Genomic DNA, 16003 nt, shown 5'->3' with positions numbered 1-16003 from the left:
TCTAAGGCAGTTAAATGCGCCATTACAAATGTCATAATTTCGGAACTTTTTTGTGTCACAGTCCACAGATAATGAAGGAAACATCTCAAATTGATTTTTTTGCACACGTTTTTTCCAGATTTTTGTATGATTTATTTGAATTAAGTATAAAAATATGTCTGCTAAGTATGATAATTTTTCCAACTATTTTTCGTTCAACAGTGCTATATTTTTCATGAAATCGTTTTTTCTTAAAAAATATATTTCAAATAATTTCGCAGCACTCTGTGGTTGGGAATCTTTGACCTAATCCAATGCTGAAACTAGAAAAATAATATAACATAATTACAAAATATATTACTGCTGTATGCATAATAGACTACCACAACCACCTTGCCTACAGTTCATGGGTAAGTTTTGGGTGAGACTGTAACGTCCAAAACGTATGGTTATTTCCTGTTGTGTATTTGCTCTTAAGTATACCTTAATATTCAAAAAATCCAGCAATCCGTGTTCTGTATTATTATTTATTGTCTATTGAAAAAGACTAGCTATTCATAGTGTTCAGGCGGCTCTAAACGATTGGATTTTTCATGTATTAAAGCTGACAAAAAATAAACATACTCCTAGTAGTCCAATATTTGAATGTTTAATACTAATCTATGTTTTGTAGGAAAAACTTTTCCATTTATTTTGTTTTGTTAGCACTGTAAAGTACAAGTCAATTTTGAAAAATTAAGTCAAGTCATTTGGAACTGTACTAAGTAAGCTTTCCAAGATGTCCAATATCTGTTTCTTACAAATCATAGAAAATAGGCTGACAAATTCAAATAAACTATGTATAGAAACTATGTACACAATATTATTTGTTGACATATAAAATATTATTACCTAATAACAACTGTGATATATCGCATACCTACATATTAATTAGTAATATTTTTTTTAAGACATACATTCAACATAAGGGCAACATTATGTAACTTCCATTGCACACTTAAGCCCCTATCATAACAAATACAAATACAATTACAAACAATACAAATTTGATACAATTATTTCATGGAATTTTTGAAAAAAAACCTTTATTTTCAAGTCCTTTTAAATTTTAAATTAATTTTATACAAACCCTAGATATTTTGTCAAAGAGTTCATACATGTATAAAAAATTAAAATCGGACATTCCGAAGTATGTGTAATTTACTACCGCTGCGACACCCTTAAAAATAGAAGACATAATTTTTTTCGAACGTTGATATTTATCAAGAATTGATATAATATAATATGAGTATTTACTGTTTGAAAGAATCACCCTGTACCTATACTATACCCTATCTTATAGGTACTATAGTCACCTATAGAACTATTCGATCTATTACTATTATTCCAACAATATAAATAGCATTAGTTAAAAACAGAATTTCATAAATTGTGTGTACCTACCTATTGTTATAAGAATTTAATATTATATTAACTAGATCATGACAAAAGTGTTTAGTTAGGTACCTATGTCCTATGTATGAAATAAGTTTATCACATTTTCTGCGCATCTGGTACAAATTTTAACAATAATGTGTTAGAATAAAGTGTAACTTTAAATATATACACAACATATATTTATGTATATATAGGCATATAAATTGGTTAACCATTTTTTTTTCAAATAATGTCGATTATTTAATTATTCATTTCGTTACCAGAAACACATCATAAAATCATTGCCTTTAGTCAGGAATTGTCATATCTTTATTCTAGACCTGAGTATTTACTATGTAGGTATGCTGCACTAAGTGAAATGTAAACATGAGTCCATTGCAGACGAAGGTAGTACAAAATAAAAAAAATCAAACAAGTGGAGGACTTGAGGCAGTTTTTCCGTATTGTAATTATTATTAAATTAAAGGCCGTTAGTATATTTTGTAACCACCGACTTTTGCACTAGCTATAATATTATTGTATTTTGGGCCGTTTTGATAATTATAAATATGATAATTATAAATAAATAGGTACCTAGGTATGTACGCACAAGGTTAGAGCTACGGATAACATAATAGTATATTATTATATTATAACCCACGAACGATCTTCCGAAAAGAATGGTATGACAATTAATATGCATAGTAATCAAAACTAACTAGTTTTGCTAATATCACATATTATTTTATTTTATTTTTTTTTTTTTATAACAATAGGAAACTACAAGACGCAGTAAAAATAGAAAAACATTAACTCTTCCATTATATATTATTATAGTACGCATACTAAATTACAAACAAATTAATCCATGTGCATAAATAATCATTTTCTTCTGAATTATATGTTGACATTTCAAAATCATAACTAAAACAAGTAGTTCTTGAGTACCTTACTTTTGTGTACAGAGATTGTGTCCACGATAATGTGTTTGGAAGATTTTCGTGGTGATGTTAAAATGTTAGCACCTATCTAATAATATTGATAATATTAATCCATAAACATTTACAATTTGTAAAAATTCTAATTGTAAAAAAATACTAAATTCAATATAACATCTATTTTATATGTTTGTATAACTATTTTATCTTTTGTATCAAGATTTTAATTACAGAAAAACTACTGGTTTGAATTTTGAATTGAGTACCAATATTAAAATTTTTTTGAAAATATCCACTAATTAATTCACAAATAACTAATACGGAGCCAAGGAAGGATCTCATTTGAATAACAGGCATATGTATCATCACAAAAAAATTAGTACAAACAATTTGAATGGAATGATATTAATTTTTCAATAAGTATAATAAACATTTCCAAAAATTCGTATATATAGTTGTAATACAGCTTACAGAATCCGTGTACAATTTATGTTTTACAAACCACTAAACCAGGCTGTGGATAGTTAAAAACAAAACAGAATAAATATGTAATTATCGTATTACATCATAATTCATGTATATTTTTTACAAGTGTCAATTGAATTAAACTAATTATTATGAATAAACATGTACTAATAATTATTAATAACTAGTTTTGTTTTTGATTTCAACGTTTCCGTTATATTGACTTATTATAATAATACATTACTGTAAACGCAGTTTGCTGTCACCGCACCACCTATCCCCGCCGGCATGCTTATATCTTAGTGGTGATGCCCTAGTTCTCCCGGAGAATAAAAAATAAAAATCTGAAATTTTCGAAATCACTACTACCAACTTAGAAAATGAAAAATCCCACCAATCTATCCGCAACTGTAGTACCAACCTACTAACAATATATGTCACCAAAAATTCTCGTATTCAAATGTATTTATTTTCCAATTCGAATTCAAATATTATCAAATAATTATTAGACTTAATTAATAGGTTTCGAAACCTAAATAAGTGCTTTTGGGGCATGTATTTCGGAAAAACCACGAGATAGGGCGTCAGAGTGTCAGACGCGAGAAATCAAAATGTTTCTCGTAATAATCTGCATAACTGCTACATAAAACATTGTTGTAATGTGGAAATAAGATGTTTTAAAAAGATAGGAAGATTTAAAAATTCCCAAAATCATAATAAATTTTTATTATTAAGTAGTACTATGCACCAAACCGCCTTAATAGTTAATAATTAATTTTTTCTATTACCATAACTAAATGAAAAAGAAACTATTACTCTTAATCTTTTTTTTTTACTTATATTAACACAGTTCTTTTTTACAGACATTTTATTTTAAAATTTGGACGAAATTACATATTTAAACCAAGAATAACGATATTTGTTATTTTGTTGTAACTTAAAAAATATTATTCGCGAGACTTTTTAAGTACATTATTATACTGTAAATAGTATATACACAAATCACAACGACATTTTCAAATGCAATTTTTTTGCAAAAAATAATTTAACCTACTCTAATCCAAACGCCTTATAGTAAAATAAATTAAAATAATATCATACAACTTACATACCTAGTAGTATTATAGGCTGACAGACCGTCTTCGCTCAGAAACGTTTTTATATATAATGATTGTTGAATTCAAATTTAACACATCCATTAAGTGCACCTAATGTACAGCAGAACGTTAACCATTGTCCGCTTTTTTGATTTTATTTCTCAATAAAAATAATAGTATACAATTCTACATAGGCTTATGAAAATGTAATGAATTGAGCACATAATCGTATTTAGTACCTAGTACCTACTTACTTTATAATTTAGTACACTAATATTTTAATAATTTTTACTGAGAATTATTAAAGTAGTGTAATACTGTACCACATAAGTACCGCATAATTATAACTTCAATTTGGTAACAATTAAAGTACCTAGTTATATGTATATTCAAGGCTGGGTATTAACGAGTTAACAACTTAGAAGTAAAGTAAAAGTTAGGTTAATTTTAACTAATCAACTTAACTAAGTAGAGGTACTAGTTTGGTGTTATAATTAACTTAAGTGTAACTTAACTCATTTGCCTCTACATTAACTTAAAACAACTCATATTTTTCTTTATTTTCCCATTTAAGTTAATTTTGAATATTATTATTATCCAGAAAAGTATATTGTTTATTACGGGTTTTCGGGTTATAATAACTATAGAAAATATTATCAGAAAAAATATAAGATAATATGTGGATGATTCTAGCGCCTCCAGTGGCGTTTTTTCGTGACGCGTACTGTAATAAAATAGAGGGAAGTGTGTCGGAATGGGGAAAAGAGAAAGACTGTTTTTTATCATTGCCTCTCATTTTGGCAGAGGTCTTATCATAAATAATATACTATAATTAATATATCTATTTATGTTAAGACCTCTATAACCTCAAAATATTTTCATGTTCTTTCCCGTATGATAAGCACAAATGGCCTATCCATTCTTTAATATCTATGGGAATATGGATAAACATAACATAAACTATAAAATATCTTTGACTTCATTTGAAGTCTTAATTTTTTCATTTTTGATTTTATATTATTTCATATTATTTTTATTAACTCAATAACATTGGTGTCAAACTATTAAATGTATTTAGTTATAAGTTTTTATTATTAATCTCTTGACTGAACAGCGTTCAAAATGGATTCCGACGTAGACTCCGAACTAAAATCAGATTTCACGTCGTACCTACAGCACATATCCCAAAGAAAAGTATGTACCAATTCCGTTTAAAAAAAATTTGTTTATGAATGATTAATTTAATGACCGTTGTATGTGAATGCGTAGAAATATCAACAAAATACATCAACCGAACACAGTTATTCGTCAGCCGAATATCAGCAAGACAATTTGTGTTCTACAATTCAAACATTATTTATACACAGATTTGTTCAAAAGTAAACCTAATGCACTATTTTACCATATTGTGAATCATCCAACTAACTTGGCACAATTTTTTTTCTTTTTAGCGAAATTTCTACTGATGACATTGACATTGAAACTATTGACAAAGATGAGAAGTTATTAACATATAGACCTGATGTTGAAGCTAAATCAATAGAACCATATAGAAATTCAAAATTACCTAGAGACCCTGAAATGTGGGAAGATAATATTAACAAGTATGTTTCCAACTTTCAATATCACTATAACAATTCTGAGTCACTAAATAGATATTTTTCAACTGCTTGATTGTAAATGCAATTAAAAATTGACTTGTATAACTGAATATGATACTTGAATGACATTATCATCCAGGAAATGTTAGAAATTGTGAAAACATTTGATATTGCCTCTTTATTAATGTCAGGAATCAACTTAATTGGACCTAATACGAATAATATGTTAATTAACATTATAATTTGTTATAGACAACGGTGGAATAAACTTGAACGGACTTTGTTTGAAAGAGCTCTATCTATTTTATACTCAAACCGCTTATCAAGATTAACATATGAAGGTACAGTACAAGAGTATGTTCAAAAAATCATATGTACAGAAAAATCAGTGGCTGAAATGCACCATCTATTAACTAATTACACTCATTGGGACATATCATTGATGCAATGGTTACATAGACTATTCATTTCTAATTTACCAGATGACTATCTTGCATCCTACATTGATATATTAGAGGTATTTAAATAGTTATATTATTTTTCTATTTGACTTACCTACTATGTGTGATATTTCTTTAATAGAAATTGAAACAAATTGCTCCATTATTTATAAATGATATGATATCAGCAAATTCAATAGGATGTTTTAAAGAAGAAATTAAATCAAAATCAATTAATTTGGATGAACCTGTTGATCCTTTTAACTTAATGTTGACAACTTACCCACCCGTAAGTATAATAAATGATTACATTTAATGTTATAATTTATATTCAATTTAATAAAGTAATAAAAATATATTTTAGCTAAAATTACCAAAAAATCCTGTTATAATATTAGTGCCAGACTTTCCTGGGTATTGTACACAGCCAAATACAAGGACTTATGATTGGATGAATGCCCTATCATATTTAGCAAAATTAGATGTTGCTTTGGCAGTGAAAGGTAAATAAAACGTTTACACATTTAATACTCATACACTTATTTTGTCAACCAATTTGTATGATATTTTTAAAACAATAATATGAAACATATTATATTATATTTAAGTCATTAATACACTATATCTTTATTCTATTGGGCATGTTTAAGGGTTCTATCTTGCCAGCCCTGTTTTACAAATAATTTCCCAATACCATAATGTTTTAAATCACTTCCTGAATGTAACTCTCATAAAATGTTTCTATCTTTATTGTTATTTATTGATATAATTTAAAAACGTTATTGTTTATATATTATAAAATATTTAACACACTATATATTTTAAACTATTTTTTTCAGGCCAGTTATGTATTAAAATAAAATGATTAACGATAAAAATATTATTAAAAATTAAAATTGTTCTTATGTACCGATATATTTACAAAATACTGAATTTACAGTTTATATATTAAAAATACACAAATCATCATATTTAGAAAAAAATTCTACTTCATAATATTAATTTTACTTGAAAATAGATTGCCTGAAAAAAATGTTGATAACAATGAAGTATTGAAGTATTATGAGTACCTATTTATTATATATACATGTATTAGTTTTTTTGAATCACAAAAATTGAATGGTTAAATTATTATCACACATTTAATGTATGGCCTTGTACATAATATAAATTAATTATTTTTTAATCAAGTTAATATGTGACTATTGTATTTTAGTACCATGGGATTATGAAGAGTACTCTCGTGAAGAAGAAGTAGATATAGAAACCAGTTTAGAAGCCATGGTAGATGCTACAAGAAGTAAAGTTGTATCGGTGCGATTTGAAGATCCCAGCAGGCCTATTATTCTGGCTGGTGTTGGAGTCAGTGCTGCTATAGCTTGTCAAGTAGATATCTTTTATTAATTCATATTTTTAACAACATAACATCATACAAATTATAATAGTAAATATTAAAAAATAAATATTAATATAAATAAGAATATAGTACTAATATTAATATATTACTACGAGTATACTACAGGTATCCCCATAACTATTTTACCTATAAGACAAATTTAAAATGATGCAAGAGTTAAAATTTTAAAGGATCAAAAAGAAAAGGCGAGTAGTTTACTAGTATGAAGAATTTTAATTGAATACCATCCAACTGGTTGAAAAAAAATTAAAAATTAGTTATACGTTCATGCAACCGCGTCAAGCATAAATAGTTGATATAGATTCGTTCTATATAATCCTCAATCATTACATGATAATAATAACAATAAGTATATACAAATAGTTTATAAATTGTATTAAAACAAAATGTTGTGTTAATGTGTTGTAAATGTAGTATACAATTAATGCAAATACAAGCTATTAATTTGTAGTAATACATGTATACAATATTATTGTAATAAATATTAACTTATATGTATTTGTTTATGTTTTTAAGGTAGCTGTTCTAGAAAATGTTGAAGGGTTAGTATGTTTGGGATTTTTTGTTAATTCATCTGAGGTAAAAAGAGGTTATGAAGGCGATTGTATTTTGGGTCTTGAATGTCCTACAGTTTTTGTGACCGGCCAGCTTAGCATATTTTCACCGTATGTTGTTACTTTTTTTATCAGTAAAAATTATTATTAATAGCAAGTTTCCAAAATTTCATAGGGTTTTGGATATGGAAGAATTAAGAGTAAAGCTGAAATGTAAGACCAATCATATACTAGTTGGTGGAGCAAATGATGAATTGGTCATGAACCATACTACTAAGATGAGAGAGGCAGTCACTCAAAAACTTGTTGACAGATGTGTTTTGGTATAATATAAACTTGTCACTATTAAGAAGATGCCACACCAGCATGTGCTGTCTCTGTTTTAGAAATGTAAAACATAGCAGACACTATTTTCGCGGGCAAGAACCACTCAAGCTGTAGTCCAAGTTAAGCAACCATATTTTAACCACACTAGAAAGAGGACAACATTGACTGTGCAAAGTTGTTTTTAATTTTTTGATATCACAAATAGGTACAAAGTTCTTTTTGCTTAAAAATTCTTTATTTTTGATTTTTCAATCTTGAATAACTATTTTTTTAGTCCTGATATCAAAAAAATAATACTTTTGCACAGTAAATGTTCTCCTCTTTATAGTGTGAACATTTTGTTGCTTAGTTTGGACTACAGTCTGAGTCATTCATACCCACACAAAACAGTTTTTTCTATTTCTTACATTTGTAAGACGGAGACAACACATGTGGGTGTAGTGTCCTCTGACGCCTTGTCCTCCGTAAATCCAGCGAATCCGACGATTACTATTCTTATAATGCTGTTCTGTCACAATACAATGCGACCGATATGACGAAATACAAACTGTTTTTTTTTCATCGCATTTGTTGGATTCATGTAGGACAAGGCATTAAAGAGATGCCATACCCACTCTTGCTGTTATTGTCTTACAAATGTAATACATATCAAATTTTAGTTCAGCAAATCATAGATCATTTCACTCTAATATTAAAGTTTACAACACTAAATTGTTTCTACTGAACACAAATTTGGTATGTTGTATATTATTTTGTAAGACAGAAATGACCCATGGTATGGCGTCTTCTTATTAATGAACTTTTAACAAATATTTATAGTGAATATTTGTTTACAGGAAGAAATTGGAAATTTCTTGAAAGACATTTTGGAACCTACCACAAAAATAATTTGTACACCTGATGTTGAAAATAGAGATTTTAAAAAACCTGTGTTCTCCAAAAATAAACCTAATAGTAAGACATTATAATTTTTTTTTTAATACTATTAAACTCGCTGTATTTTACATAACACTCTGGTTACTAACTTGTATGTTATCTTTATATTTAACTAATATTTTTTTTTTTTTTAAATCTCAAATTATAACTTTTAAGTAGATACATTTTATTTTAAAATATGCAAACCTTTAGCACACCTCAACAAAGGAAACAAAAAACGTATGGTTCCTCCCAATAAACAAACTATACAGAGACAAACGGCAAATCGCAAGACTATCAAAACACCAAGTTCTTCTATGGGATCTAAAGTAATTATAAACGACAAAGAACTTATACCTGCTCCTTCATGTTCTCTCAGACAAGAATACAAAAATATTCAGTGTGAAAATGCCAACTCTACTATAAATAGTATTCGTAAGTTATTTTAGAAAAAATAACATTATCCACAAATTTTACTTTTATAACTTTCCACGAGGGCGTGTACGAATATTGTTATGCCTATGTAGACATAGGGAATATAGGGTATTCAATTCCTCCCCCGCCCCGTTTACAACATAGAAAGTATTTAAATGTATTCACAAATCTTCAAAACTACCAAAATATTTTAAAGTATTTTTTTTTTTTATGATGAACCCACACCAATATTAATTTTTGTGTACTACTGTAATTGCAATGGGAATAATTATTAAACAGATACTAAGTCAAGATCATATTGATCATTGTTATAAAAAATGAAGGGTTTAGTGTTATTAATATTATTTAAATTTATTTAAATTTAGAGAAGCAAGAAGAATTATTTATACCAAAATTAGGAAATCAAAAATTTTCTAATCTAACAGAATTATCACAGAAAGAAGACAATTTCAATATCAATGTTTCTCAAACAAGTATGTTCCAGCTCAATACATATTAGTGTTGAGTTGTGTGTATTTTATATTTTCATCCACTAATGATCTATTTTTCTCCAAAATACCATAGCTTCATCTTTAACATTTATGAATGGTTCGCCTGTAATGTTCACACCAGACCAAAAGAATATTGTAGCATGCAGTTCAAATTTCCAGTCGCTACATAATCAAACTGCTGCTCCTGTTATGGAAGAAATCACACCTGATCAAATATTGAATATGCCAATAGTCTTTGCAGATGAACCCCAAGAAAAAGAAGAAGTGAAGCATAGTGTTGATAACAGTTCCGATTTCATTGAGAATTTAAATGAACAGAAAATGATTGTCAAAGAAAAATCTGTAGACGAACATTTTGATGTCTTATGTCCTACTATTTCGAGGACTCCGATTCCCAAACGTCTAAAAATTAAACAGGTATGCATAATAATTAGTAATTACATCACAAGACTTGAGCTGAAATGTTCTAAATAACGATGCAATGTGCTCTTAAAAATATATACATGATATAAAATACCATAATTATCTCTAAACAACATATAAACATATGTTTTAATATTTTATAAATTATACAGTTTTTCAATTTTACAGGTTGCATATGACTCACCTTCCAAAGTCAAGCTAGTAGTAAACAGAGCACCAAAAGGCCTAGTACCCTGTGGTTACCAAATATGCACTGTACCCAGTCAAAATTCGGGAAATATTCAATTAGTGAACAGATTACCCATATTAGGAAATAAAATCAGAAGAATTGAAAGAGAATTAAATTCTGAGGTTGTACCAAAAATTGTCACGATTCGTAACATACAAGACGGTAACATCAAAACTATCAAAAGTATTACTAGACAACAAATACATTTGAATAAAATTAAAACATTGGCGACCACACAAAAGCTTAAGAAAATTATATAATATCAAATTTTAAGACTAAAGTTACACACAACCTTCACAAGCTGCAATTAACAAAAGCAAATGAAATGTTTATATTTATGTTTTTTAATATATAATATTACATACTATTGATGTATTATATTAATTATACTATGTGTCACAAACATATATATGAACACAAATAAATCCGTTTTATTGGAAATTAGTTGGTGGTATTCTATTTGTACGTTTTCCAAATCTTACCATTTGCACTTTGGTCCATGCAAAAAAAGGTTTCCTCAATGCTTTGATTACATGGTGTACGCTTATTCTCCACCAGCGGGTAGGTATGGATGTGTTATCATAAGGTTTACCAAGACAAGGACATTATAGTGTTTTGTTGGCACAACGTTGTAGAAATTCATGTGTAGACGCCAAAACATTTGTTTACTCAAATTTCATCACTCTAAAATAAATATGTTTATACACATTTACACAATTTTCATAAATCGACAAGTGTTTGTTGATTGTTTTTTTATTATTCATCAATCATCAATGTTAACTGGATTCATCGCTATTGGTCAGAGACAACAATATAATGGGACTGTACATCTTTTGTTTGCGCCCCTTCTCAGGCTTGCCGAATAGTCTTCTTTGCTCAGTCATTCATATCAAATGGTTTGCATCAAAAGTCATCAATTCCTTGGAAACAAACAATACAGTGTTATACAATAGGTATTTGTCCAGTTGTCCTCATACAAGCCTACTATTCGAAATACACTTCTACCAGCTTCTTAAGTTTACAAACTCTCAGCACAATATTAATATTTGTAAAATTAATTGTAATTATTAATTAATAATGATTTAACTTCAAAAATGACAGCTTGTATTTATAAGTAAAATTCAATTTACCTATTCAATTTTTCTTATTTCGAGTTTAAATAAAAACCACAAAATATTTAATGTGACCTTTTAAAACTATAATAATTAATAATTATTTAAAACTAATAGCTAGGTATGTATATTATGACTATATTTTATTCTTATTTTATGAACAACAAATAAAATGTCAAACAAAGAACATTTATGTTGCATCTTGAATAGTAGTAAATTACCTACTGTGCATAACTATTAATTATACTACTCACCACCCTTTTGACGGCCGCAAATAAAGGCTTTCAGTAACAATATGATTCTTCTCCATATTCTCTATTGACTTATCTGGATACAGTATCATTGTTTCAAACCGATCTATTATATAGGTACATCAATTATGAAGTTTTTTCTTTCCTCGAGTCCTAGACAATTAAACATGGTTCTTAACTTTTATGTAGTTTTTGGAAGATGATTTCAACATTTTTTCCAAAAATAAAATAAATTTAAGTTTAATTTGAATTTTGAAATTTTTTTTTTACCATGGGCATTTTCATTAAGTACATATTATGTTCTATATACTCTACTTTAGATTTGAGACAATTGGTCCCCACGATAAAACGCCGTATACTGACAATTGACCCCCCTCATAATTGTATATACGTATCAATTCCCTATATTAGTCACTACCTATATTGTACATTTTATGTATTATAAATTGCAAGTCGCAAGTGTCTCGCAATTGTTCCTAAAGTCCATAGGTATCATACTTTATTATTTAATATATACATAGTCAATTATAGTCATCAAAATAATTAAAATGTCATTCTTTCTTTAAATTCATACCTAAAATATCGTCCTAATTGGTTTTTTGGTTACACCGACATAGCGTGCCAACATTGGATCAAGGCTGCGTTTCTTAATATTTGACATTAATTAATATTGGTTTTAGATTGAATTAGAAGCATATTAATCTTTACGGAATGTTGCTTAAAAGTGAAATTAAATCGAATCGTATATTCAAGTAGTGACGTAGTGTTAAACATTAAATGTTGATATAGCATTAAAAATATAATGCTTATGAAGTCATTAATTAACACTAACTTATATTTAATAATTATTGCATAAATCTTAATCAACATAAGACAAACCTTTATAGAATCTAAAACAAATATTCATATACACAGGTACATTTATCTATAATATATTAAATAAAAAAACAATGGTATTTTTTTTGTTTTATAATAAACCTATTATGTGTATACCTTACATAAACATATTATGCATATTATTTATTCAAATTTGTTCAAGAAATATATAATCAAAAACTTTTTATAAGTTAAAAGACGTTATAAAAAATTATTAGTCCGTAAGTTGTATTTGTACTGTACCTATATATTTATTTTTTTTTGATATTGAATAGAGCCTGAAAATGAGATCATTTTTATATACTTTTCAGCAACATCAGTGATGTTTTAATTTCAATTTTTTTCAATTTTTTTTAGATTCTAAGCGGAGCGAGGGACATTTTCAGTTTTAAAATTGATTAGTCTTTTTTTCTATGCATTTCAATAAAACTTTATTTGTTTTTTGTTTGTTTGTTGACATACACAATAATTATTCAGTGAATTTTTACATGTCTGGAAAAATATATAATCAAATAGATAGGTAATAAATATAATATAATAACAAATAATTGATAAATATAGTTTAAAAATTTATTTTTTATATTTTATTTATTACAAAACGGTAAACTATAGTGGCATTTACTATGGCAAAGTATTCCCTTTTTCTTTTATGATTTAATTATAAAAATAAAGGATAATGATCAGTAATTAGTGAGTCTATAACCACTGAATAAATATTATAATGTTTGTGATTATCTCTAATGAATATATGGTCGATACATAAGTGGAAGTTAAAAAACTCTCCCTTATGCGACTGCGGGCAAATACAATCCATCAAACACATTGTGGAGGAATGTCCTCAAACTAAATACAAGGGAGGAATAGAGGGACTTCACAAGGGCGATGACGAAGCAATGGATTGGCTGTCTAAGACCAATGTTCGCCTTTAAATACATTATGAGCTCTTCTTATTATTATTATCTTTGTTATTGTTAATTTTATTTATTAGTTTATTAGCTTATTGTAAATCTATCTACTCTAGTACTCGTTACTTTGCTAATTTAATGTTTAATGTTTATTTAGTTTTATTTTATGTTTATTTAATTTTGCTTTTCACCAATAAACCTACGCCATGTGCAAGAAAAAAAAAAATATGGTCGATGCAACTATTGGTCAAAGGTCTTGTGGGGCAATTAATGTATTGGATAAAGTTAAAAGAATTTAATAAATCATAGTATAGTGTTGTAGAGTTTGTGGTGTCAGATCAATTTATGTTCATATCACCTATTAGTATTAATGTAAGTTGTCTATAGGAGTTAAATATATTAGAAATTATTACCTCGAGATCCTCGATAAATTTTAATTTCCCTTGTGGTTTTATTAGTTAACAATACGAATCATGTATTGAAGAATATACCTTAGATTCTTATTAATTTGTAAGACAATTGCTGATCATTTTCAGAAAGGCCATGTCTTTTTTCACACATCCATTTGTCTTGAACAAACTTGGACATATAATTTTGAATACCATCAGACAATATTACGACTAGTCTTTGACCTTTCTTCATTGTTAGTAACAATACATTTTTACATTAGTCTATTTTACATAAAACAGTTAATAAATATGATATTATGTTTAAATTATTTATGTAGACACCCGTTTGTTGCCTCTACCGAGTAAACTATCTGTATACCGGCCATGTAGTATTCCCTCATCCCTACGGACAAGTTAGCCGCCGACTACGGTTCTTAACTTGTACAAAGTATAGAAAATATTAACTAACCAATATTCATTTTACCAAAGTACAAGCATGCAAATGTAAAATGCTGTTTTGATTTTTCTGATGTATATTATTTTTGTCCCGTTACTAGCAATGAATTATTGTTTTTACTGTTCAATAATGGAATTACAAAAAAAAGTTTTTTAAGTTTAAAAAACACTAAAATAAACTATCCGTGTTTAATCTAAGTTCCACTGTCATAATTAGAAACATCATGTACATACTATTGTTGTGAGAACAAGATCTAAAGAATATTAAACATTTATGATTGATTTATTGATTTAATTAAAGCTAAATCACCACAAAATTGATTATGCTGAACTCAGGATGTGTCCTGAATGACATATTGTTATTAACGTGTAATTTACGGTATATTTACCTACTTATCAATGAAGTTCAATATGTTCATACCAACATTTTCGATAGTAGCTGATACATTACTACTCATAAGATGGGCATGTTTTTCAATTTTAGTAAAGTCTATGTCATCATCACTGGAATCACTTTATGCAATAACTCATTTTGTGACAATAAATAAAATCCATAACTTTTTGAGTTCATATCATATAGTTGTTGGTTGTTCGGCAAGTCAAATCAGTCATCGAAAAGTTGGAATACTTCTGATTTCTGAAGCCTAAAAATGTTAAAAAAGTAATAGTTAAATGATTAAATTAATTCATTAAAATATATTTATTGTACCTCAAACAGTAATTATATTCCACAGAAACACTTGGACAGCTAATTGATCATTCATTCTGGACGCTCCTTCCACCATGATAAGCCTTTTATCCTTAAATTGTCAGTTGACACTGGTGTATTTTACATTTGATCAGTTGGTGGCTGTATTGATTATTACCTAATAATACTTAACTAGGAAGTTGTTTTATTAATTAAAAAATAATAAATACTTACTAATCAAGAAAATAATCTCTAGCTAATTTGATAAAGTGAGGAACATACAAACATGAAACATCAGAAAAAAAAGCAATATTATAATATATTTTTTTGAAGTTTTGGTTGTGGAAATCAATATTATCTACATCGTGGTTTTACAAGTAATAATTTTTAGTCCATACCATATTTTGCCCGACCACAAAATATATTGTTCACAAATATTTTATTATCTTTATATATCTGTGATAAGTACTGATTTTGTGTTTCATCTACTGGTGCAGTTGCACCCAAGGTCTATAGATAATATAATCCGGGATAACACCAGTGCTACGACTATATACTAATACGACATTGTATTACTCCGAAAAAAAATTGTTATTGTC

The 16003-nt window shown here is 27.6% G+C and overlaps 1 protein-coding gene and 1 long non-coding RNA gene across 4 annotated transcripts; one reads left to right on the top strand and one right to left on the bottom strand.

Annotated features, from left to right (window-relative positions):
- The first annotated feature begins 5017 nt into the window (after positions 1 to 5017).
- On the top strand, positions 5018 to 11108 carry LOC132935325 (KAT8 regulatory NSL complex subunit 3-like). The gene is made up of 14 exons (XM_061001848.1): positions 5018 to 5089; positions 5165 to 5274; positions 5347 to 5499; positions 5749 to 6013; positions 6079 to 6225; positions 6301 to 6439; positions 7153 to 7322; positions 7870 to 8018; positions 8083 to 8230; positions 9071 to 9188; positions 9330 to 9584; positions 9950 to 10057; positions 10149 to 10492; positions 10667 to 11108. Exons 1-14 carry the CDS (start codon positions 5018 to 5020, stop codon positions 10985 to 10987), a joined length of 2499 nt encoding a protein of 832 aa, XP_060857831.1. The 3' UTR covers positions 10988 to 11108.
- LOC132935326 (uncharacterized) lies at positions 11035 to 15787 on the bottom strand. 3 transcript variants are annotated; one of them, XR_009663212.1, is made up of 5 exons: positions 15639 to 15787; positions 15426 to 15582; positions 15106 to 15360; positions 12094 to 12243; positions 11035 to 11647 (listed from the first exon to the last, which is right to left on the bottom strand). It is a non-coding gene; the product is annotated as an uncharacterized LOC132935326 (long non-coding RNA). The 3 variants fall into 3 exon arrangements; XR_009663213.1 differs by having other exon boundaries at positions 15426 to 15566; XR_009663211.1 differs by having other exon boundaries at positions 15426 to 15787.
- Between the last annotated feature and the right edge of the window lie 216 nt (positions 15788 to 16003).

This window comes from Metopolophium dirhodum, chromosome 1, assembly GCF_019925205.1.
Source record: "Metopolophium dirhodum isolate CAU chromosome 1, ASM1992520v1, whole genome shotgun sequence".
In the NCBI taxonomy this organism is placed as follows: domain Eukaryota; kingdom Metazoa; phylum Arthropoda; class Insecta; order Hemiptera; family Aphididae; genus Metopolophium; species Metopolophium dirhodum.
The sequence above is the reverse complement of the archived record's forward strand: the minus strand, read 5'-3'. Positions and strand labels throughout refer to the sequence as shown.